General features: G+C 43.5%; 1 protein-coding gene across 3 annotated transcripts in view; it reads left to right on the top strand.

Moving 5' to 3' along the window:
- Window positions 1-24601, top strand: part of WDR48 (WD repeat domain 48) — a 149964-nt gene that overhangs the window by 29334 nt on the left and 96029 nt on the right. For all 3 annotated transcript variants that reach the window (XM_029588391.1, XM_029588392.1, XM_029588393.1), the window contains exons 3-6: window positions 9352-9430; window positions 10831-10913; window positions 11070-11199; window positions 21933-22021. In XM_029588391.1, the coding sequence (XP_029444251.1) occupies window positions 9352-9430; window positions 10831-10913; window positions 11070-11199; window positions 21933-22021 (381 nt within the window). The remainder of the gene's footprint in view (window positions 1-9351; window positions 9431-10830; window positions 10914-11069; window positions 11200-21932; window positions 22022-24601) is intronic.

Genomic DNA, 24601 nt, shown 5'->3' with positions numbered 1-24601 from the left:
TTTGTTGATGACTCTTTCCATAATCTTTGAGAGGAAGGGAAGGTTTGATACTGGACGAAAGTTTGCTGGATCAGATGAATCTAGGTTAGATTTTTTTATCATTGGAGTAATGATAGCATGTTTAAGTATAGAAGGAACTATGCCTGTGGTGATGGATTTGTTAAGAATCTTTGCAGTAGGTTTTGCTATTGTAGAACGTATTGTGAGAAGAGTCTTAGTAGGTAATATGTCGGTGGGGTGGAAAGCTGGTTTCATTTTCTTTAGAATTGACTCAACTTCAATACCAGTAGTAATCTCAAGATTAGATAGCTTTGTTTCAAATTTATCTTGAGTGGCTGATGTAGCTTGGTTGGTGTGTAAAGGAGCAGGAAATGAATTAAATCGCGTTAAAATAGAATGTATTTTGTTATAAAAGAATGTAGCTAGTTCCTCACATTTTGAATCATCATTGTTGTTTAGATTGTTGTGAGTTGGAGCAGTAACAAGGCTTTTGACATATTGGAAAAGTGCTTGAGGGTTGAATTGATATTGATGAATTCTGGAAGCATAAAAATCTTTTTTTTGTTTTGTCGGTGGCTTGGCGATATTTGTGTAGTAATGATTTGAATTTTAATAAAGTCGTGGAATTTTGGTTTCTGCGCCATTCTTTTTCTGTCTTACGTAGCTCCGTTTTCATAGCTTTAAGTTCGGGAGTATACCAAGGTTTTTTTCCTTATTATTTTTTTTTTTCGGAATTGATTTCCTTGGATTGAATAGGTCAGAGTTTCTCTGCTATGTTCTAGTAATTTTAAACCAAGAAGAGGTAGCTGTTTCAGCGTCTGTGAGATCTAAATTTTTGAGATCTTCTGATATGACATTATTAATTTCATCTGTTTGACCTTGTTTTCGGAAGTAGATGGTTTTTTTGCTGTGAACATTAGATGGTAATTGTTTTATTGTACAGCAGGTGTCTATCCGAAAGTGGTCCGACCAAGGAATGGGAGTGCAGAGGGGAGGTTTTGTATCAATATGGGAGTTAGTAAACATGACATCAAGGGTATGACCAGCTTTATGAGTCGGGTTAGTCACAGCTTGTTGAAAGCCTAGAGCATTAAGAGAGGTCAGTAAAGTTTCACAGGCTGGGGTTAGAGGGATGCGATCAAAGTGTAGGTTCAAATCCCCCAGAATAATTGTTGGGAGGTGAATATCAAGGTTTTTGATAATAAATTCAGTTAGTAGAGATGGGTTATTCTCAAGTATGCTGGGGGGGGAGTAGATCAGGCAGATTTGAAGATCCTTAGATTTACAATACTTTGTACAGCCAGTCCTGCTTAGGGGGAAGTCCAGGGGCATTCCCTCCTTTTTGGTTTTGTTTTGTCAAGAGCTGTCTTAAGGGTATGATTGGCTCTCTCCACAATGGCTTGCCCTGTGGTGTTGTAGGGGATGCCAAATACGTATTTAATGTTCAATTATTGACAAAATTCATGCAAAGTAATGGCTGCAGTAAATAGAGCCAGTTTTCAGAACAGAGGGTAGTCCCATTATCAAGAAAGTTTTTATGCAGTGATCAATTTTCATTCAGTAAAATAGCATACATGTAAATTAATCATTTAAAGGAAAAGTCATTTGCAGTCGGCTGAATCACAAATGACAAGTATTTTAGACATTACATTAAACATATGTTACACAAGACTGACACATATTCATTCATCCTGCAAATATTAATTTACACAAAACTGACATATTCATCCATCCTGCAAATATTCATTCATAGTCTTCTTGACATCGACAGACAACAGATAACACATAATTTGAGCTAAAAATTTCATATCAAAAGGTATCAAAAACAAAATTATATCAAGGATCAAAAATCAAAAGGTGTCAGAAAAATGTTTGAAAAATGTTAAAATAAGCTGCAAAGTGTTCATCTTCACATCTCTCATGGCAGGAAGGCTGTCAATCTGGAAAATATTAAAAACTGGCATATAGCAAAAAATTTACTAAGGTAAGGGTTAAAAGTGAAATTCTTACTTTTTTAACCTTGGAGAAATCAATTCTATTATTCAATTTAATAAAATCAATTTGGATTTGCAAGAAAAGGCTTGGGAGGGATTGCTTTAGATGTAGCAACCTCTATCAGTAAAAATTTTAAGGTTCAGAATTCTGTATAAAATTTGTGAAAGAAAATAAAACTGAAGTTTCCTTAAGACAGGAGGACTATAGACCTGAAAAATAAAAACTAGTATACAACAGAATTATTAAAATAATAATATAATATAACTGGTAGAATAGCATAGCGCCTCCTAGTGGAAGCACCATCATTACTTTATAGATTGCAACCTGGAATAATAAATTCAATCAATAATACTCTGAGCTTATTTTCAATGTGGAATACCTGAGCTTACTTTCAATGTGGAATATCAGAATACAATTTCTTCATATAATTATTAGAATAGGAAATTAAACACGCTGTTCGCTCAGCTCTGTCTGCTGCACGCTAAAGTGACTGTTATTACTATTAAATGTCCTTGTCAGTAACCTCAGTTCAGTATTAAAGAAGTTTGAAAGTATTAAAAAGATTAACAACAGAAAGACAGAGTGAGAGGAAGGGCTAGTGTAGGAATGCATTGAAGGTTGAGGGAAAAGATTTGGATCAGCAGGAGATCTGATCTGTCTCGTGCCCCCCTTTGAAAGCTGCAAGCACAGTTAAAGAAATGTATCAGAGTTATAACAAATATAGAAACTAGGGAGATAAACTGCAGTACTAAGTCCAGTTTGTTTGTTTTTTTTCTTTTCAAAAGTTCTCCCCCCCCCCCCCCCCCCCCCCCCCATGAGTGGCAACCAAGAATTAATAACAGAAAGACAGGGTAAGAGGGGGAGGAACAGTGTTTCTCAAAAGAAAATAAACAGAGGAGAAAACTGCATTCAATGAATTAATCCTTCAGTCTATAGGAACTGAAAAGCAGCTTAGTTAAGTATGCAAGAAGTGTACCAGAAGGTGATAACAATCTAGATAGCATCAACCAGAGACACTGACTGGCAAGGATTTGCTGATCCCTTGCAAACAGATTCTATCTTAATAAAAATACAAGTTCTGTGCGCTGGCAATACAAGCAATTGCTATAAACTTAAATCTCAGAGAAATGGTCATTTTAAATGTGAGCCAATTTACTTTGCAAAAGGAGAACATTTCACATGAAATTTACACAGTATACTGTTCAAGTTTCAGTACAGTTATAACATAAGGCTCTGCATATACTTTCTGTAACTGAATATCAAAGACCAAGATAAACCACTCCTTCCAGGTCTGCCCTGTCTGCTCAATTACTCTGTTTAATCTGGTCTGCAATAGGTCATTGTACTGTCTTATTAAATCATTTCTTTTATATCCATACTGTCTTTGTTTATAACGCCACTGTGATATCAGGAATGTTGCTGCCTGGCCCAAGGTCTCATATGCTAATTTCTTCAATTCTATTGCTGTCAGGGATCTCTCTATCAACTCTCGGGTGTAAGAGGAGTGGAATTCTGTCTCCTTGATACTTGTGCAGAGTTCTCCAAGAACACTGTAGGGAAGGGCGGACCAACTATATTCTGTCCCACCTAGTTCTTTTGTCCTTTCTGTAATGGGAGAGGCTTGAATCCCTTCCAATAATTCCTCCCTTGTGAGATTTCCATTCACTTGTTTACAGGGAGTGGCGGTTTGAGATGGTAATTTACCTAGACAAATCGGTGATGCAGAATCAATGACTGTCTCAGGCAATGGCAACTGGGGGTACAGGGAGTTGGTGGTTGGTGGGGGAAGGGCTTGCGGGTAAGGTGGAGGGAGGCCAGCTTCTCTGATTTCAGTGTCTTTAGTTTCCTGGGGTTTTTTCTCTGAGTTGGACGCAGAGAAAGCCACAGGAGCCATGGTAGGGGACGGTGCCTTGTGAGTGTGTGTCCCCAGATGTTCTATTTCATATTCTGTCCCCCCTAGTTCATGGGTCTTTTCTGTGATGGGAAAGGCTTGAAGTCCTTCTAATAGTTCTTTTCCTGTAAGGTTTCCTTTTTGCTGTTCACTGCACAGGCCAGGTTGTGGCTTAATTGTGCTTAAGGGCTGTTTTTCTAAAGAAGGCGGAGAGGTGTGAATGGGCTGTGTCATGGGTGTGGGTATGGGGAGCTGCAGATACAAAGAATTTGCTATCTCTGAGGGAGTTTGTGAATAAGGTGGGGGAAGGGTATGTTGATTGAGTGTACTGATGGGCGGTCTGCTTGCTTCTTTACGGTCTGCTTCTAAAGGCACATAACTGGAGATGACGCTTTTAAACTTTTTGTCTCTATGTGTTCTAGGGCCTCTGTACATTTTTGCCAGAGTAATAATTGCTTTATGGGGGCCCTTGGGGCCGTATGAAGACTGTTGCCTATCTTGATCCAGTCCTGGATATTCAGTGTTCCCGCCTCCGAATACCATGGGCAACGGCAAGCTATTTCACCTATCAATTCTTCTAAATCCCCTAGCCTGACTTGTGCTGTTTTTCCCCTGGTGATGAAATAATGATTCTTAATTATTTTCTGCAGCTTTCTAGCATGACACGTCTGCTTAGCTGACAGGTTCCCCCCCATACTCATGATTGTTGGGAGCAGACTTGCTGAAAAATTACTTACGATTAGGGAGCAAAAGTCTGCTGCTGCGGTAGCTACCTAGGCTGTTCCAGCCGAGTGAGCAGGGAGCTTCTTATCACGGCGCGGGTCACCAGAACTAAAAAAGGGTACTTAACTTGGAAATGGTTTATATAACAGAAAATGTACAAAAAGGAAATTACATGAGGCACCAAGGGTTGCACGAAGGGGAGCACAAAGGGGAAAACCCCTTTTGTCGTGCGACGCACGGCTGTGAGGCGCTTTTCAACCGCCGACGAAGGTCTCCGTGACGTATATCAAATAACACGCAATAATTAAAACTAATAAGGATTTTAAAAAGCCCCTGCTGTCCATACGTGGGAGCTCTTGATTTCCAGTCACCCTGATATTGTCAAGGATTAGGAGGTTATCCTCTCTCTCTCACACATACTCACATTTCCATTCTCTCTCAAACATACACTGTCACATACATACACATTCATGCTCTTATACCCACCATAACCTCTCGCTCTCACAGACACTGACACACTCTCAGGCTCTAAGACACTCTCTCCCCCTCCACACACACCCCCCACACAAACCCTTATTCCCCTGGATTTTCTCATACACACTCATGCTCTCGCTCTCTCTGGCTCCCTCACATATACACAAACACACCCACCCAGGCAAGCTCGGAGTCATTCTCACACACTGAAACTGACCCCCAGGCAGGCTCCCATTCATTTTCAGACCACTCTCTCACCATCCCCCAGGCATGCACACATTCATTCTCTCACAAACAGACCCCAGGCAGACACCAATTCATTCTCACACACATATACACCACACACAGGCAGGCACCTATTCTCACACATACACCCCCAAGGCAGACTCCCATTCATACACATCACACACTAAAGGCAGACTCCCTCTCTTTGTTTTTCCAGCAACCTCAGAGCCTCTCTCATTCCTCTGCTGCCACTGTCACTGCTGCCGCTTGGCTATTGGGGAGGCGCTGATTGCTGCTACTGGCACTGAAGCCCATTCTGCTGCCTCCTCTGTGCAGGCCCTGTGGGTTTCCACTTCCTCCATGTTGATCTCGTACATTGTGAAATCCGCATAGAGAAAGAGCTACTCTTGCACATTACTAAAGATTACATGTGCCAATCAGTAAGAAGTAATTTTTTTTTTTTTTTTTACCTTTGCTGTCTGATCTTAGTTTTCTAATCGGTTGATCTCAGGCTTTTTTGTTCCACCTTCCCTTTCTTATTTTTTTGCCAATTCTTTCATATTGTCTTTTTTTCTATTTCTTTTCTCTTCATCTATCTTCTTCCCTCAAACACAGTCAGGTTCTCATTCTCACATGCTTCCTCTCTCTCTCACACATACACACACAGACTCTCTCATATACAATCATTCATACACAGTCTCTCTCTTGCACATACTGTCTGACTTTCACACACCCAGGCGCTCTCTCACTCCCACATGCTGTCTTGCTCAAGCACAGGCTCTCACTGTCACATGCTCTCTCTCATACAATCATTCATACACACAGGCTCTCACTGTCACAGGCTGTCTCTCTCACACACACAGGCTCTCACATGCTGTCTCTGCAAACATTCAGGTCCTCACTCCCACACACAGTCTCTCAACTCACTCTCACACACAGACATACAATCTCTCAATTCATCTCATACACGCATACAATCTCTCAATTCAATTCATATACACGCGCACAATCTCTCAATTCAATTCATATACACGCACCCAATCTCTCAACTCATCTCATACAGACACTCTATGGGCCCTCAGCCTCTCTCTTACCTCTGGGCCTCCTCTTCAAGGGTCACTGCAGGATGGGCTTTGCAGCAGCCCTGATCTTCTCGGGCCAATCCACGGTGGGGACCCTGCTACCGGGCCTCCTCCTCTTCTCAGCCCGCTGCAACAACGCTTCTCCTCTTCTGCACATGGCTGATGCTCCTCCTCCTTCCTGCCCACGCGGCTCCGGCAACATTTTTCTTCCGGGGCCGTGCAGGCAGGAAGGAGAAGGAGCACCTGCATGTTTAGACGTGACCTTGTTCTTTGGGCCGTGGTGAGGTGAGCTCCACCACGGTCCTACCGATCTTCCTGCTGTGTGTGTCTGGCACAGCACAGCGATATTTCACTACTCAGCCGCCAGTGGGATGAGGTCCACCGGCGGCCGCATTGGCTCCCCCTGACCTCTCCTTGCTCCGCCCCGTCAGGTGCACCGGGCTTGCGCGGCACACTGCAGGTGACACACTAAAGTGTCGCAACACACACTTTGGAAAGCTCTGAGCTAGATAGAAGGCCAGTGCTCATCCCTAGAAGTGAGATACAAGAAATAGATCAACTATTGGGGATCTGATGGGTAGTTGTGACACAGACTGGCCACTGTCTGAGGTAGAATGCTGAGCTCGATAACTTTGGTCTGACTCAGCATGGCACTTATGTTCTTATGGGTGTGTGACCATTACATGCTGGTAGCAGATATGGTGGCTAAGTTTCTTAGGTTGTTCCATGATATCCATATATTAAGGCAGTGTCCTCTTTATGATTATATGTACATTTTTGATCTTCCAGACAGAGCTCTGTTGAGTATTTGTGGAAATGAAATGTGTGGTATTGTGATGAAAGTGCTGTTTTGTCCTCTTTATTGTTCTTCTGTTAGTGATAATGGGTGTACCCTCTTACCATGACTGTTAATTCCATTTCTGCATCTAATTAGTAATCCTGAAGTGCACTACAGTTTTAGGGCAGTTATTGAGCAAACTGAACCTTCTGAAGATATAGTTCTACATTTTGGACTACGCTGAATGCTTTTAGCTCCTGCTGTCTGCCAAAGTGTGTGTGGTGTGTTTAATTCTTCACAACGTCTGTCTGCCTTTTTCTGTCATGGCCAGATGAAGAGCTTGTGGAACCTGAGTTAAGAGACGAAAGAGGAATTGAAATCTTAAGGTCCTTTAGTGCACTTTAGGGATATTTATTTATTTATTTATTTTATTTATTTAACAACTTTTAATATACCGAAGTTCGTGAGGCACATCACGCCGGTTTACAAGTAACTCAGTTAAAGGAGGAAATTACAATGAAACAGGGGGCCGGGGGATGGGAGCAGGCCAGAAAAGGGGGGGGGGGGGTAAGGGAGACAGGAAGGAGAGAGTATCAAATTCTTGATACTGAAGCACAGTATCAAGAATTTGATCTTGATACTGTGCTTCAGCTGATCCCTTTAAAGTAGATGTGACATTGTACTAGTGGAAGTTATGTCCTTACATACAGCATATATGGGTGTTATGGCTCTGCAATTTGTAATATACTTGCCCTGTTTCTTATTGAAGTTATGAAGCATTGAAGGCTAAAGATACTGTAGCTCTGTTTTGCATGATGGATGAGCATCCCTTTCCCCATCCTATTACCTCTTCTACCTGTACTACAATATATAATGTATTTGAGTTGCTAGAGCATTGTATCCTAGGAGGGGTGGAGAGGGGATAAAGTTTAAACGTAGTAAAAGCCAGGCATATTTCGTATATGAATGGATTGTTCCTATTTGGTATCCAGGGCTACTGATGAGACAGCATGTACAAGGTAGAGTGAACAAATTTTATTATCCTTTATTCTGCATACATGTGAAGCTTCCTTAATGCCACCTGTATAGCCCTATCTTTAACATCATTCTACTTATGTTTTCTTCCAAGAAAGATAAATTTTAATTTCTTTTGTACTTTCCCATTGAATATTAATGGTGTTGGGATGCATATGTGGTTTTGAGCTTGTTTCAGTTAAGCAGTGATGATTGATTGATTGAATTATGGGCAAACATTTTTCACTTTTTGCCCTTAGTTTGAATTGACATCACTGCCTCTGTCCAATCCTAGATCTTACTAATGTCAAGAGAGCGAGTTGACATATCTAGAAAAAGGTGATGAGGATCGTGAATATTATTATAATGCTGATAATGTTATCAGAAGGGGCTGGTCTAAAAAGGCATGTAAAGCTGATTTAGGGGCTTATTTTGTGATTATACACAAACCTTTTGAACCTCATTTTTCTAGCATAAGATGTGATTATTTTTACTTATCAGACTTGAATAACTTTTGATTATAAATTTTTCTAAGTCACACTTTGCAGTGAAGGTTAGACCTAGGATATTATATCAAGCAATTTCAAAAGCATCAAAAAGGATGCTTTATGGGCATGTCTGATCCTCTGAATGACTAAATGTGTACACAGGAAGGGTAATTTTAAAAGCCACTTCTACAGATAAAACAATGCTTTACTTGCGTACATTGGCTGTAGAAAATTGCCCACCTATATGAAAGTGAAAATATATGCATAGGATCTCTATGTGCATATTATCTGCAAGGGGGGGAGGGCACATTCCTGGGGAAGGATTGAGATGGGATTTGGAGCAATGTGCATATTTTTGAATTTTTAAAAGTATGCATAAAGTTGTTTTTTTTTTTTCAGTGAAAATGAGCAGGTGTAAATGTGTGTGGGTATTTTTCCTGGAGTCAAATCGAAGTCCACAGGTAAAAAGTACCCTAGACTTTGCAATCAGTCTTAAATTATCCGCATAATTCTGTCAGCATGCTCCAGTATTTGTGACTGAAGAGGTAGGAGCATTTTCTCTTTCAGGATAAATAGAAAGTTAAAAAAAAAATTACTATAAACATTTTGTTGATCTTTAGGGCTCTAAAAATGACATCACATAATAGATTTTCCTTGTGTGTATTCTTTTTTTTATTTCAGCAAGATCCTTATATAGCATCTATGGAACACCACACAGATTGGGTAAACGATATTGTACTCTGTTGTAATGGCAAAACATGTAAGTACAACTATATTCTTGTTTGAAATATAACATTTGTCTCAAACTTGGCTGTTAGAAATTAAATATGTGCTTATCTCTTCAGCCAGCCAGACCAGCACAGATGCATGGTTCATGACTCCAGACCTGCAGATGGAGACACAGGCTTGCTGATGTCACTCTATATAAGCTCTCGTGCTTTCCTCAGCCTGCCAGTATTCTCCATCTCCAGCATGTGCTTATCTAGCATTCAGGCCGATACAGTACAGTGCTCTCCGATGGAGCGCGCTGTTAGCCTGCTCTTGGACGCGCGTTTTCCCTTACCCCTTATTCAGTAAGGGGAGGAAAACCCGCATCCAACCTGCGGCACCTAATAGCGCCCTCAACATGCAAATGCATGTTGATGGCCCTATTAGGTATGCACGCGGGATACAGAAAGTAAAATGTGCAGCCAAGCCGCACATTTTACTTTCAGAAATTAGCGCCGACCCAAAGGTAGGCGCTAATTTCTTCCGGCACCGGGAAAGTGCACAGAAAAGCAGTAAAAACTGCTTTTCTGTGCACCCTCAGACTTAATATGGCGATATTAAGTCTGAGGTCCCGAAGAGTAAAAAAAAGTTAAAAAAAAAATATATATATATATTTGAATTCGGCCCGCAGCTGTCAGGCCGAAAACCGGACGCTCAATTTTGCCGGCGTCCGGTTTCCGAGCCCGTGGCTGTCAGCAGGCTCGAGAACCGACGCCGGCAAAATTGAGCGTCTGCTGTCAAACCTGCTGACAGCTGCCACTCCGGTCAAAAAGGAGGTGCTAGGGACGCGCTAGTGTCCCTAGCGCCTCCTTTTGCCTGTTTTACAGCCGGGCCTAATTTAAATACAGAATCGCTCGCACCGGCGAGTGGCTGGTGTGCCCGCCGCAGACTTTACTGTATCGGCCTGATTGTAATTTTAGTATTGCTGCACAGGTGATTAACAACCCATTTACACTTATATTGCCCAGTATGTAATTATTTGTACTCTTAATTTTGATCCTCTGGCCAAATGCGCTTCTTTTGAATTTATTTGATATTATTTATTTTCGAGTTTAATATTATCAGCTATGTACCCTTTAGTTCATTTTATGCTCTCCTATTTTATTTTATAGTTTTAATGTTATGAGCTATGTACCCTTATTTATTTGTTTTGGATTGTAAAGCTTTTGCTAAGTTAATGTTCATTGTAAACCGAGGTGATGTTTCCTAAAGTGCCGCGGTATATAAAAACCTTAAATAAATAAATAAAATAAACAAGTCTTCTGGACCCATTGGTGGGGTTAACAATTTCTCTGTTGGATATTTTATTTCAAGAAGCATGCATAAAGTGAGCAGGGAAATCACATCTGTGTTAAGCTATTAATATTTTTCATTCTGTTTTTTTCATTCTAGTAATATCAGCTTCTTCCGATACTACTGTTAAAGTATGGAATGCACATAAGGGGTTTTGCATGTCAACGTTAAGGACGCATAAGGTATTGTAAAGACAAATATGAGTGTTTAGATTTCATACCAGTGATATCTGTTTCAATTGCAACATTTTTACCATGAAAAATTTAATATAAAATGTTTGGATGTGAACTGCTCCATTATTACTTATCTTTGATGTTGATTGTGTTCTTATATTATAGGATTATGTGAAAGCCTTAGCTTATGCAAAAGATAAAGAACAAGTAGCATCTGCAGGACTGGACAGGCAGATATTCCTCTGGGATGTAAATACTCTAACAGCACTGACTGCCTCAAATAACACTGTCACAAGTAAGCACTGTCGCAAGAATCATGGCAAGCTGCATTTTGTGACTCTTTGATTCAGTATTTTAGGATATTAAAATGTGTGCAGCCAGCTCTGTAACTTGGCTTTAGCACAGTGTGCTGCTGTCTCATGTCCAGTAAGTGGATATGATGCGCTTTGGCCCTAGGAGAGAGGGAGGGACATAGTTGCTTGTGCTGCTGTAAGGATTGAACCAGCTGGCAAATGGGTGGCATACAGAGGTCTGGTTTTGGAGAAAGCTTTCCTTCTTCTCCCTCAGTCATCAATGGGAGCAGTTATCCAAGGAGATATAGAAGAGAGAAACTAGAGGTGAAAATACATATATGTAAAGAAATGTCTGGTCTTGTTCCCTGTACATACCCAGATCAGTCCAGACTCCTGGTTTTTGCCTCCCTTCCAGCAGATGGAGATAGAGAAAGTTTTACTGACACTCTGGCCCATACAGTAAACTGCGCGGGAGAGCCGGCGCTCCGAGGCAAGCGCCTGCTCTCCCAACACGCGCCCAGGCACCTCTCCTGGGTGTGCGATTCAGTATTTAAATTAGGGCCCGCGCTAATAAGGAGGCACTAGGGACACTAGTGCGTCCCTAGCGCCTCCTTATTGGCGGAAGCGGCGGCTGTCAGCGGGTCTGACAGCCGATGCTTAATTTTACCGGCGTCGGTGGTCAAATCCACTGACAGCCACGGGTTTGGAACACGGATGCCGGCAAAATTGAGCATCCGTTTTCCAACCCGTGGGCAGATTTTTTTTTTTTTTAAATTTAAGAAATTTTATTTTTTTTTAATTTTTGGGGCCTCTTACTTAATATCGCTATGATATTAAATCGGAGAGTGTACAGAAAAGCTGTTTTTTCTGCTTTTCTGTACACTTGCCCAGTGCCTGCCTTTGGCAGGAGTAAAATGTGTGGCTTGGCCGCACATTTTGCTTTCTGTATTGCGGGTGACTGCCTAATAGGCTCATCAACATGCATTTGCATGTGATGAGCGCTATTAGTTTCGAGGGGGTTGGCCGCATGTTTTACTAATAGCGCGTCAAAAACGTGTGTCCAAACGGGGGCTAACGGTGCGCTTGGCTGAGCGCACCATTCTTTATTGGCCTGACTGTAACTTAACCTGGTGTGTCTCCTGCAATCGTCGGTATTTCTCAGTCTCCAGCAGATGGAAGGTGGTGCAAATCCTGCAGTCTGAGGAGAATTAAAAAAAAAAAAAAATTTAGTGGAGTAGTGTTTAGAGTTAACTTCTACTTAGCCCTCCCTGAAAGTCAGTTGGTCCTGGTGGGGCCATCCTTTCAGATGGAGGAACTTGTGAACAGGAGAGGTTGGAAACCCTTGTCTGCCCAGTTCCTTCACCCACTGCGGGTGGAGTTAACTGGTGGGGCCAGTTCCCTCTCCTTCTTCCCTCATGTGGACAGCCGGAGCCTGCAGCTGCAAGTATAAAGTTAAAAAAAAAAAACAAAGTTAGAAAGAGCCTCTGTTTGCTTTTGCTGCTTGTGCCGGTCAGGTACTTTTGCTTTCGCAGTGTTCAGAGGGTCATCGGTGTGCTGGAGGTTGGCTGTTAGTGGCACAGTTGTTTCTGGGGATCATTTAAAAAAAAAAAAAAAAAGAGGAAAACAGGTTCCTGAGGTTTTTCTGCCACCATACCTCACGGGGGGGTAGTGTGCGGCATGTGGGGACACATGCCTGCACTTCTCCCTTGCCGGCATTTGCTTCAGCTGTGGCTCCGAAGGGGAAGGCAGCTTAGGGAGCGCCCAAGGGGCCGTGGACAAGCAGTGATCCAGCCCGACAGTGCCTTCCTGTTTTCGGCAGGAACAGCGGCCATTTTGTCTACCTTTGCTGCTGTCTGACAGGGCTTGCAGGGATGCTACCCTGCCCCCACTGCTGTCACCAGCTGATTGAAGGCCCTCAGAGTCCCGGGAGTCCTGGGATCCTCTGTTGGGAGATGAGGAGAAAGACATCCTGAAGCAGGGTCCAGAAGAATCAGGGGATTTTTCCCCAGGTTTCATTTTGCTAATGCATAAAGCTTTTTTGGAGAAAAGGGGTGGCTGGACGTCACCATCCCAAGTCACTGGATCTGCAGGAGCCAACTGTGGCCAAGAGGCCGCGTTCTTTTCGATCTGGTGGGGCAACCAGAGTTTGGAGAGTGCTGGGCTCGTCAGTTGGCCCAGGGGAAGGCTGAAGAGATCTCAGAGGCTGAGGATTTTCCGGTGGTGGATCCGTCTGGGGTAGATCCTCTTTTAGATGGCACGGACCCGGATGAGGCACGGGATCAAGCATCCTTTGTGGAGGGGGATGATCCAAAAGTGGTCTGCCTTTTTTGCCAGGAGGAACTGTGGCCCTTTAATACCATGTGTTCTTAATGAGCTAGGTATTAAAGAGCTCCAAGGGGATTTGGACCATGAGGGAATGGATCCAGTCATGCGGGGCCTGAGGGAGCCAACCAAAATGTTTCCTTTCCACAAGTCGGTGACGGAGTTAGTGTTTCAGGAGTGGTATACTCCAGATATAGGCTTGAAGGTTGGCAGAGCCATGGAGAAGTTGTATCCTTTGCCTGAAGACACGTTGGACCTTTTGCAGATGCCTAAGGTGGATGCTTCGGTTTCGGCCGTGATGAAGAAGACAATGATTCCAGTAGTGGGTTCAACTGCGCTTAAGGATATGCAGGATAGGAAGTTGGAGGTGCATCTCAAGAAGATCTTTGAGGTGTCAGCATTGGGCATTTGCACTACTGTGTTTAGCAGTTTTATGCACCGGGCTGGGTGCAGCAATTGCAGTCTGACAAGTCGTTATCTCAAGGACATGCAGCAGGCTGAGAGGCTAGAGGCCTTTGTGGTATACAGGGCGGATGCCTTGTGTGATCTCATATGCACTTCCTCTCATTCGATGATGTCCGTGTTTTCTGCTAAAAGGCTTCTGTGGTTAAGGAACTGGTCTGCGGATGTTTGGTCTAAGTCTCAGCTGGGATTACTTCTGTTTAAGGGAAGCTGCTTCTTTGAGAGGATTTAGAGCAGCTGGTGAAGCTGCTCGGGGAGACTAAAGGGCACAAGCTGCCAGAGGACAAACCGAAGCTCAGCAGAGACTTCTCTTCAACACGGACTTGTTTCCGGTCAAGCCGGTGTCCCAGTCAGTCTAGTCTTTCAGGTGGAAGTCAGAGACAAAGGGCCGGGAGGCAGCAGTCTTGCAATCAGTCTTTTCAAGGTCTTAGATTGGTCAGAAATGGTTCCGGTCAGGGAGCCCCTGGTACCAAGTCCTCCCAATGAAGAGAGGCTGGCCTGCTTCTCTGTTCTGAGGTCAATTAACATCTTTTCTCAAGGAGTGGGCCAAGATCACGTCTGATCAGTGGGTCCTAAGTGTGATAGAGCATGGTTACGCTTTAGAATTTGCTCGGCTGTTAAAAGATTTATTCATAAGGTCCCATTGCACTTACAAGCAGAAAAAGCAGGTGGTTTGGGAAGCTGTCAATCTGTCTATTGGGGGCCATCGTACCAGTACCGGTTGAGGAATAGGGATCAGGAAGGTATTCCATTTATTTTGTGGTCCCAAAGAAGGACAGCACCTTTCGTCCGATTCTGGATTTAAAGAAGGTGAATCTAGCATTCAAGGTACCTCGTTTTCGGGTGGAAAAGTTGAGGTCAGTGATTGCTGCAGTGCGCAAAGGGGATTTTTTGGCTTCACTAGATTTGACCGAAGCCTATCTCACATTCTAGTTTATCCGGACCATCAAAGGTTTATCAGGTTCATGATCCTCGGAAATAATTTTTAGTTTTGCGCCTTGCCATTCGGGTTGGCAACAGCACTGAGGACCTTTACAAAGGTGATAGTGGTGGTAGCAGGGGCTCTTCGGCAGGAGGGCATCCTGGTCCACCCATATTTGGACGACTAATTGATTTGCGCAATGTCAGAGGATCTTTGTCATGGGTCGGTGACAGTAGTGCTGCAGTGCTTACATTCCCTAGGCTGGGTTGTGAATTTCCCCAAGAGCCAGCTGATGCCGTCTCAAGTTCTGGAGTTCTTGGGAGCACACTTCGACACCTGGTTTGGAAGAGTTTTTCTCACCGAAGAGTGGATTATCAAGATCCATGGACAGGTTGGCAGATTGCTAAGCAGTATGGTTCACAGGATCTGGGATTATCTGCAGGTCCTTGGGTCTATGGCTTCCACTTTGGAATTGGTCCCTTGGGCGTTCGCTCATATGCGGCCTCTTCAGTCTGCCTTGCTCTCCAGGTGGAAACCAGTGTCTGAGCAATTTCATCTGCCGCTGCCTCTTACAGAAAGTGTCAGGTCGAGTCTGAGTTGGTGGCTGTCTGGACAATTTCAGCGATGGGATGACTTTGGAGGTTCCAAATTGGATAGTGGTCATAACAGACGCCAGCCTATCCAGTTGGGGAGCTGTGTGTCGGGCTCAAGTCGCTCAGGTCTCTGGAGGAGACTTTATGGTCCATCAACCTTCTAGAGGTGAGAGCAGTACGTCTAGCCTTGCAGGCCTTCTTGTCTCTTGGTCAGGCCAGTGAGATTATTATCGGACAATGTGGCTTACTTCAACTGGCAGGGCGGTACCAATAGTCATGCAGTGACACAAGAGACCCAAGAGTTAGTCCACTGGGCAGCACACCACCTGGAGATGCTGGCTGCTTCCCATATAGCGGGGTTGGACAATGTCCAGGTGGATTTCCTCAGTCGCCAACAGTTGGATCTCGGGGAGTGGGAGTTGTCAGAGGAAGACATGTTCCTGATTCGTTTCAAGTGGGGAGTGCCGTGCATAGACCTTATGGCAACATGCAACAATGCAAAGACTCCGAGATTCTTCAGTTGAATGAGAGAGCACAGGAGAGGAGGAGTCAATTCCTTGGTCTTCCCGTGGCCACGCGGAATTCTCCTGTATATGTTCCCACTGTGGCCACTGGTGGGCAAAGTCTTGCGAAGGATAGAGCTTCATCCGGGGCAGTTAATTCTGGTGGCACCGGAATGGCCTTGCCAGCCGTGGTTCGCATATTTAGTCAATCTCATAGTGGACGGCCCACTACGTCAGGGTCCTATATTTTTGGATTAGGCGGCTCGCTTCTCTCTCACTGCTTGGCTTTTGAAAGGAAGCACCTGAGAGAAAAGGGGTATCCGGAGGACATGGTTATCACTCTGTTACAAGCAAGGAAGCAGTCCACCTCCCTAGCATACGTGCAGGTGTGGAAGGTGTTCGAGATTTGGTGCAAGGAGCATAGTGTTGATTTTGCAACGAACCATGAAGTCCACAAGAAGCATAGAAACATAGAAATGACGGCAGAAGAAGACCAAACGGCCCATCCAGTCTGCCCAGCAAGCTTTGCATTTTTTTTTCTCATACTTATCTGTTTCTCTTGGTTCTTAGTAACCTTTTGGTTCTATTTCCCTTCTACCCCCACCATTATTGCAGAGAGCAGTGTTGGAACCGCATCTAAGTGAAATATCTAGCTTAATTAGTTAGGGTAGTAACCGCCGCAGTAAGCAAGCTACACCCATGCTTATTTGTTTACCCTGACTATGTAATTCAGTCCTTGTTGGTTGTCTGTATATAGATCCACTTTTCTTCATTTCCCCTGCCATTGAAGCAGAGAGCTATGCTCGATATGCGTGGAGTATTGATCTTTCTCCCCTGCCGTTGAAGCAGAGAGTTATGCTGGATATGCATTGAAAGTGAAGTATCAGGCTTATTTGGTTTGGGGTAGTAACCGCCGTAACAAGCAAGCTACGCCCCGCTTTTTGTAAATGCAATCCTTTTTTCCACATTTCCTCTTGCCATTGAAGCTTAGAGCAATGTTGGAGTTGCATTAACCATGTGTATGTATATTGAATAAGGATATTATCTCCAGGCAGTAGCCGTCATACCCGAAAGTCACCAGAGAGTGCAGTATTTCAATACTGTTGAGTCTTCATTAAACAGCAAAGCACAAAGGAGAAGATTGCAACTAAAATGTACAGCACTTGCAAATTACCACTGTTCATATTTACTTTTTTGCAATTTTGCCTGTTTTGCTGTGCCACTCAATTGCAACCATTTGAAGTTAACTCCTTATCTAAGGTAACCGTCCTATCCAAATTCGGAAAGGCAGGTAAAGCCATTGTCTGATTCAAGTGAAAGGAGGAAACAATCTTTGGAAGGCAAGTAGGCACCAGCTCCAAATAGACACCAGAATTCGAAAACCTCAAGAAAGGCTCTCTACATGACAGGGCCTGTAGTTCTGAAATTTGCCTAGCTGAACAAATTACCACCAGAAAAATGATTTTTAAAGTAAGCTTCTTCAAAGTCACTCTGCGTGGTGGTTCAAATGGTGCCCCACACAACTCTTTAAGAACCAAGTTTAGGCACCATGGAGGACATGCTCTTTGCACCATGAGACGCAAATGTTTGACCCCTCGTAAAAAAACGTACCACATCCAAATGCGCAGCCAGAGACACACCATGCTTCTTGTCCTTAAGGCACCCCAAGGCGGCCACCAGGACCCTTAACGAGTTTAAAGCCAAACCTTTTCCCAGTCCTTGCTGCAAAAAGGACAAAATGTGAGCCATCGATTTGGTAGAGAAAAAAAAAAATGCCCAAACAAAATCAAAATGTACATAAGTGTAGGACCTTACCTAAAAATGTAGGATTAACTTCAAATGGTTGCAATTGAGTGGCACAGCAAAACAGGCAAAATTGCAAAAAAGTAAATATGAACAGTGGTAATTTGCAAGTGCTGTACATTTTAGTTGCAATCTTTGCTGTTTAATGAAGACTCGACAGTATTGAAATACTGCACTCTCTGGTCCATCTGCTTCTTGTGGACTTCATGGCTCGTTGCAAAATCAACAGTAGGCAGCAGATGTGGGGATTAAACACTGCCAGGTCCTCCCTACTTACGTGCAAGCCCAGAGAGGCCACGGCCTGGGACCACACACTGGTTCAGTTCCCACGGATGCTACCACTGGAGCCATGAGGTCCATGGGGGAAAGGGGAGAGTGATAAGAGGAAAGGAAGGGAGCATATTTCCCAAAAGTGAATTAAAAAAATCAGAGGGGTAGAGATTATGATAGAGGCCTAGTCTTGTGAGATCTGCAGTTTTCCCAAAACCATTTCTAATTAGTACTTATGTACTAATGCTGCTAGCATGGCATCAGTACACTGAATGTGGTTGCTTTAAAAGAAACATGATCATGTTTTATTTCTAACACAACGGTCTAGTTAAAATACATATAGTGGTAATGAGTTCATTTTCCGTTGATAAGCAGGCTGAATTAACCATGCAGTCTGGGTGACATCATCACGGTGGCGCCCAGCGATATCTGAGTCTCAGAGTCAAACTTTTTGATTTTCTATGCCTGTGCGGCACTTCCCATGGAAAATGTGAGCCCGGTTTCTTCAGTTCATTTTTTTTCCATGCTCGGGCATGGAAGTCTGTACCTCTCCTGCGTCTCTTTATTTCTGATTTTTTTTTCTGTCTCTTGCTTCGTAATCGCAGTTGCAATACCCCAAACAGTACTTTTCAATACTACAATGTCCACCCCCAAAAATTGACAACCACAATTGTTACATTTGCCTCAGTCCAGACCATGACCAGGCAAAATATAAGGATTGCAGCCGCATGTCTCCTAGAGTTTGATTCTCATAGCTCCAGCATGGCCAAAGATAGCCTTGGTTTGCTTATCTATTTCAGTATTCCGAGACCGAACCCTTAGAGCTAGGTCAAAACCCAGATTTCCTGATTCAGGAAGAAGGATCTCTTCTACACCCTCTCCACTCCTCCCTCCATCTCACAGCTTGGATGTTGAACAGGAAGCTTTACAATCATTAACACTTCCTCCAGATATCAAAGAAATTATAATAGCAGCTAGGAAACCATCAACCAGATGTAATTACTCTTTTAAATGGAAAAGATATGCCAACTGGTGCCAAATTCAAAATATTAGCCTTTTCTCCTCTGAACTCTCAGAAATCCTTTTCTACCTACTACATCTAACTAAAACAGGATTAACAATATCATCAGAGTTCATCTAAGTGCTATTGCTGCTTATCACAAAAGAATCAATTTTCTGAATAGCTTCCCACCTGTTGGTCTCATGCTTTATGAATTGACTTCTAAACCTACACCCTCCAATCCACAAACCTCCAGTACCTTGGGATTTGAATGTGGTTTTATCAGCTCTAATGAAAGCCCCTTTCGAGCCACTAAATTCTATCCATCTCAAATATCTCACTTGGAAAGTGGTTTTCTAATAGCAATCACCTTGGCTCGAAGAGTCAGCGAGCTACAGACATTAGTTCACTTTTTTCCCTACCTACAGTTTTACCACGACAAAGTAGTTCTCAGAACTCATCCCAAGTTTCTACTGAAAGCAGTTTCAGTTTTTCACATTAATCAGGACATCTCTTTACCTATCTTCTTCCCTAAACCTCACAAGAACAAAAGGGAATCTATGCTCCATACTTTGGACTATAAAAGAGCTTTAGCTTACTGTAAACAAAGAACTCAACCTCACCACCAAGCTTCACAACTGTTTTGTCTCATTCAACCCTAACTTATTACGAATAGCAGTTTCAAAGAGATCAATTTCCAACTGGATCATGAATTGTATTCAATTCTGTCACTCCTCAGCGCAACAACCCTTATCTACTCCTGTCACTGCTCATCAGGTGCAAGCCTCAGCATCCTCTAGTCTAAGGCACATCTCTGTAATGTCTCCAAGGAAGACATTTGTAAAACAGCTACTTGGTCTTCAATACATACTTTTACCCCACGTTATTGCCTAGACCAACTGTCGGCTTCAGATAGCATTCTGGGAAAAGCAGTATTATCAAATGTGCTTGATGGAAGATACATGTACATGGAGAAATTAAAAAAAAAACAAACAAAGAAAAAACCAGATGGCATTCATATTTTCATAAAATCTCAAGCCACCCTCACTATAAGGGTATTCTTGTTTAAGCTTGGGACTCCCAGACAGCATGGCTAATTCAGCCTGCTTATCGATGGAAAAGAAGCAGTTTGCTTACCGTAAACTGTTTTCCGTAGATAGCAGGATGAATTAGCCATGCGCACCCTCCCTCCTCCCTGGACATGTATCCTATTCCAAATTCCATTTACTTTTCTATCTAGCTTTCTAACAAACTGAAGAGACTGGGCTCGCGCTTTGCGCGAGAAGTACCACACAGGTGCAGCAAATCAAAAAGTTTAACTTGGAGACTCTCAGATGTTTGCCGGGCACCGCTGTGATGACGTCATCCAGGCAGCACGGCTAATTCATCCTGCTATCTACGGAAAACACCGTTTACGGTAAGCAAGCTGCTTCTTACTCATTGCCGCAGTATTTACAAAAGTGCGTTACATTTATGTCTACCTTGTTACTGAGGTAAGTATATTTGTACTCCCTGTCCTAAGGTGGTAGGTCCTTCTCTTCCCTTCCCCCAGACTAAGGAAGGTCATTTTGTTCCCTTGCCACTATCTTCGTCCTGCCAAATCGCCCAGTGCTCTAAGCCTTGCTGATGTGTGAGGGGTTTGCGAGGCCATGATATTACTGCAGGGACTGACGATTGAATGGTGTGTGTAAGGTCCTGGAAATGCTATCCCTTCATAGACAGAATAGCTGTGCATGAAAGATGGGAATAAAGAAGGGGTGGCTAACTCTGATCCTCAAGAGCCAAAAACAAGCCAGGTTTTCAGGATATCCACAAGGAATATGCATGAGATAGATTTGCATATAGTAGAGGCAGTACATGCAGATCTATTTCATGCATATTCATACTGGTTGCAAATGATTGCCATTTGGATTCATGCTGGCCTTATATGCCAGCTGTTCCTTGGACACAGCAGCTTCCTAAAACATTGATATTTTTTTTGCACGGACTGTGATGAACAATTCAGTATTTATTTATGTGCACATGTGCTGTGGCTTTCCACATTTAATAACATGAAGCTGAGACAAGTGTTGGAGAGTATGCAGTTGAGGCAGTGTGGCAGCTGAGGTGTGGGCAGGTGTTTTTGGCTTCTTGCCCTTAGTTTGCCCTGTTATTGTCATCTGTGCATGGTCAGTACAATTTTTCTGCCTCTTTCTGCATGGGATCAAAATCATCCAAGCAACTTTGTATGTCAAAAAAGTAAAGGTTTATGTATATTTGTTACAAGGTTGATGATGCAACCTGCGGCTCACAGCTGATCAGTTCCCAGGTATTTCATTATATGTTCATTAACATGGAAATCACCACCATTCCATTTCTTGCACAGCCTCTGCTCAAGCTGTGAATAACCTCACCCCACCCCCTTTTTAATTTGCCAGCCTTCCAAATAGTTACATGCCTTTGCCTTCTTTCTGGCCTCAGATTGGGTCATGTGTTCTTTCAGAGTCGGTATACTGTTTTTCCCAGATTTTTAAAAAAGAAATTTGTGGTTATAAACCTAAATAGCAGTTTTTCAGCCCATCTGTATTGAATAATGCTACCCTCCCCGCCTCACTGTATTTCACTGCTCTGATTTGTAAAGTAGTTCCAGTGATCTTAGGATTCGAGGTTTGAAAAGTAGTGAGTGTGGCCGTAGTAAAACCTGCATATTTTTTATTTTATAGAAAAAGGGAGACTAAAGAATGGAGGAAACCAAGAAATGAGCATGTTAATATTTCGAAGCATGTTGATTTATGCAGGGTTTTTATTTAATATATTTTCCTTCCTTACATTTTCTTTTGTGTCTATATCTTCTGATATTACATTTTGCAATTTATTATAGCATCCTCTCTAAGTGGGAACAAAGATTCCATCTACAGCCTTGCAATGAACCAGATGGGAACGGTAATTGTGTCTGGGTCTACTGAGAAGGTATGAAGCCCTTATAATAGAAAACAAAATTGTAAATCCATTTATTACTTTTTATGAACATGATCTTACTGCAGCTAATTATCAGTTACATATACTGTGTGATGGGGAATATAGGAGAACCCACAGAACACCTTAAAGATCAGCTCCAGCTATCTAGCTCATTTCACCTTAAGGGGCCACCCAGGAGGGTAATCCAAGTCACAGGGTGTTTCCCCTGGGGGGAGGTATAAAACCTCAGGCCCAGGAAAGAACAAGGAGGCCCTGGACAGGAGGAGAAAGCAGAACACAGTATGTTAAGTGTTTCTTCTTCCTCCTGCTAGACCAATCCATTACATTTAGGATTTCCACGTTCCTCAGCTGCCGGCGACAGAGGACAGAGTGACTGTAGGCCCTTGCCAGTAATCTCATGCAGCTGCAGCCAAGTGTAGAGGGACTCTTCAGGACCCTCCTGAATCAGAGTGTGGCCCTGGCCTGCTCGAGCTTTCTGAGCTTCTGGGGCAACCATCTCTTGGGGTTGCTTCCCCCAGTGCAGCTGCCTCTCTGAAAAGTATTCTGGTTATAGGTGCCTTATTGTGGATCCTTGTCCCATAGGGAGTTAGGATCCCCCTAGGAGGACCCACTCTATTTTCAAAAAGGAAGAATTTCTTTAGGGTCTCAAGGTCTTTTCTCTCAGTCCTCTCACTTGCTTTGCTTTTTTTTTTTTTTTTAAATAATTGACAATTAAAAAAAATTTTTTTTTTGTTTAACCATTTATTGTTTTGCAAATAAAACACACATAACGACTGCAATGGATACAGGTGTCCTTATGCATCCACACAGATTAGTATAATCAGAACCTAACAAGGTAATGTTGTAAACAAGATCTACTTTTTCCCTCATTTCCTCCCCCCCCCCCCTTGATAACCGAGAAGGAAGAGACACATTTGGATAGTATGGTATCACATTGCGTTACCAGACAGCCGAACGAACATCCAGAGTCACTCCTTCAACTGTTCAAAATCAGACTCCTGGATCTATGCAGCTGGTATATTTTCCTTACACACCACAGTATGTCAATTTTGCGGACGTTGTCAGCCGCCATACATTTGGAAACAAAACCGATCTGTTCAGGGTAGACTAATGCTGGTAAAAAGACATTCAGCCTTTTGGCAAGAACTCGTGCCAAAATTTTGAGGTACAGATTAATTAAAGAAATTGGTCGATAAGACCCACATAAAGATGGGTCTCAACCAGGTTTGGGAAGAACAGTAATGCCAGCTGTATTAGAATGAGGTGATAGTGAGCCACCCTCCCTCAAAGAATTAAACATAGCTGTAAGAGGTGAGAGAACTGTAAATAATACTCGGAAGAAAATCCCTCCAACCCCGGAGATTTCCCAGATTTCAGGGCGGTGATGGCCCGCAATATCTCATGTGTACTAATGGGTTTATCTAGGATCTCTCAATGTCCCTGAGAGAGTGTGGGGAGAGAGATAGAAGAGAGGTAGTCTTCGATGCATGAATCATCAATCGTAGCATCAGGGCTATGTAACGAGGCATAAAAGGTGGAAAAACATTTTCTAATATCAGAGGAGTCTGTAACAAACCGTCCATGAGGACCTTTTAGTTTTGCCACATACCCTTGAGCAGTGATGGTTTTTAACTTTCTTGCTAAGTAGCATCCCTCCTTGTTGCTGCCCTCATAGTAAGCTTACTTGGCTAATGTAAGATGGTGGGATATTTTCTCGTTATCTAGGGCAGAGCTTTCCAAAGTGTGTGTCGCCTGAGGTGTGCCGCGCAAGTCCGGTGCACGTGACACACCGGCAAGTGGGAGCCAATGCGGCCGCCGGTGGACCTCATCCCACTGGCGGCTTAGTACTGAAGAATCGCTGTGCTCCGTGCCGGCAGGAAGATTGGCAAGGCCGTGGTGGAGCTCACGTCACCACGGCCAGAAGAAAAAGGTGACTTCTAAACGTGCAGGTGCTCCTTCTCCTTCCTGCCCATGCGGCCCCGGAAGAAAAATATTGAAGGAGCCGCACGGGCAGGAAGGGGGAGGAGCGTCGGCCACGTGCAGAAGAAGAGCAGCGTTGTTGCTGCCAGCTAAGAAGAGGAGGAGGAGGCCCGGTAGCAAGGTCCCCACCGCGGATCGGCCCGAGAAGAGCAGGGCCGCCGCTGCCGAGGATCGGCCCGAGAAGAGCAGGGCCGCCGCTGCCGAGCCCATCCTGCAGCGACCCGTGAAGAGGAGGCCCAGAGGTAAGAGAGAAGCTGAGGGCCCGTAGAGTGCGTGTTTGCGATGAGTTGAGAGATTGTGTGTGGGAATGAGGACCTGAATGTTTGCAGAGACAGCATGTGAGAGCCTGTGTGTGTGTGAGAGAGACAGCATGTGACAGTGAGAGCCTGTGCTTGAGCAAGACAGCATGTGGGAGTGAGAGAGAGCCTGTGTGTGTGAGTCTGACAGCATGTGCAAGAGAGAGACTGTGTATGAATGATTGTATGAGAGAGAGCATGTGACAGTGAGAGCCTGTGTGTGTGTGTGTGTGTGTGTGTGTGAGAGAGAGAGAGAGAAAGCATGTGAGAATGAGAACCTGACTGTATGTTTGAG

This window comes from Rhinatrema bivittatum, chromosome 2 (genome assembly GCF_901001135.1).
Source record: "Rhinatrema bivittatum chromosome 2, aRhiBiv1.1, whole genome shotgun sequence".
NCBI lineage: Eukaryota > Metazoa > Chordata > Amphibia > Gymnophiona > Rhinatrematidae > Rhinatrema > Rhinatrema bivittatum.
Note: the sequence above shows the minus strand (reverse complement) of the source record. Positions and strands in the feature narration are given on the sequence as shown.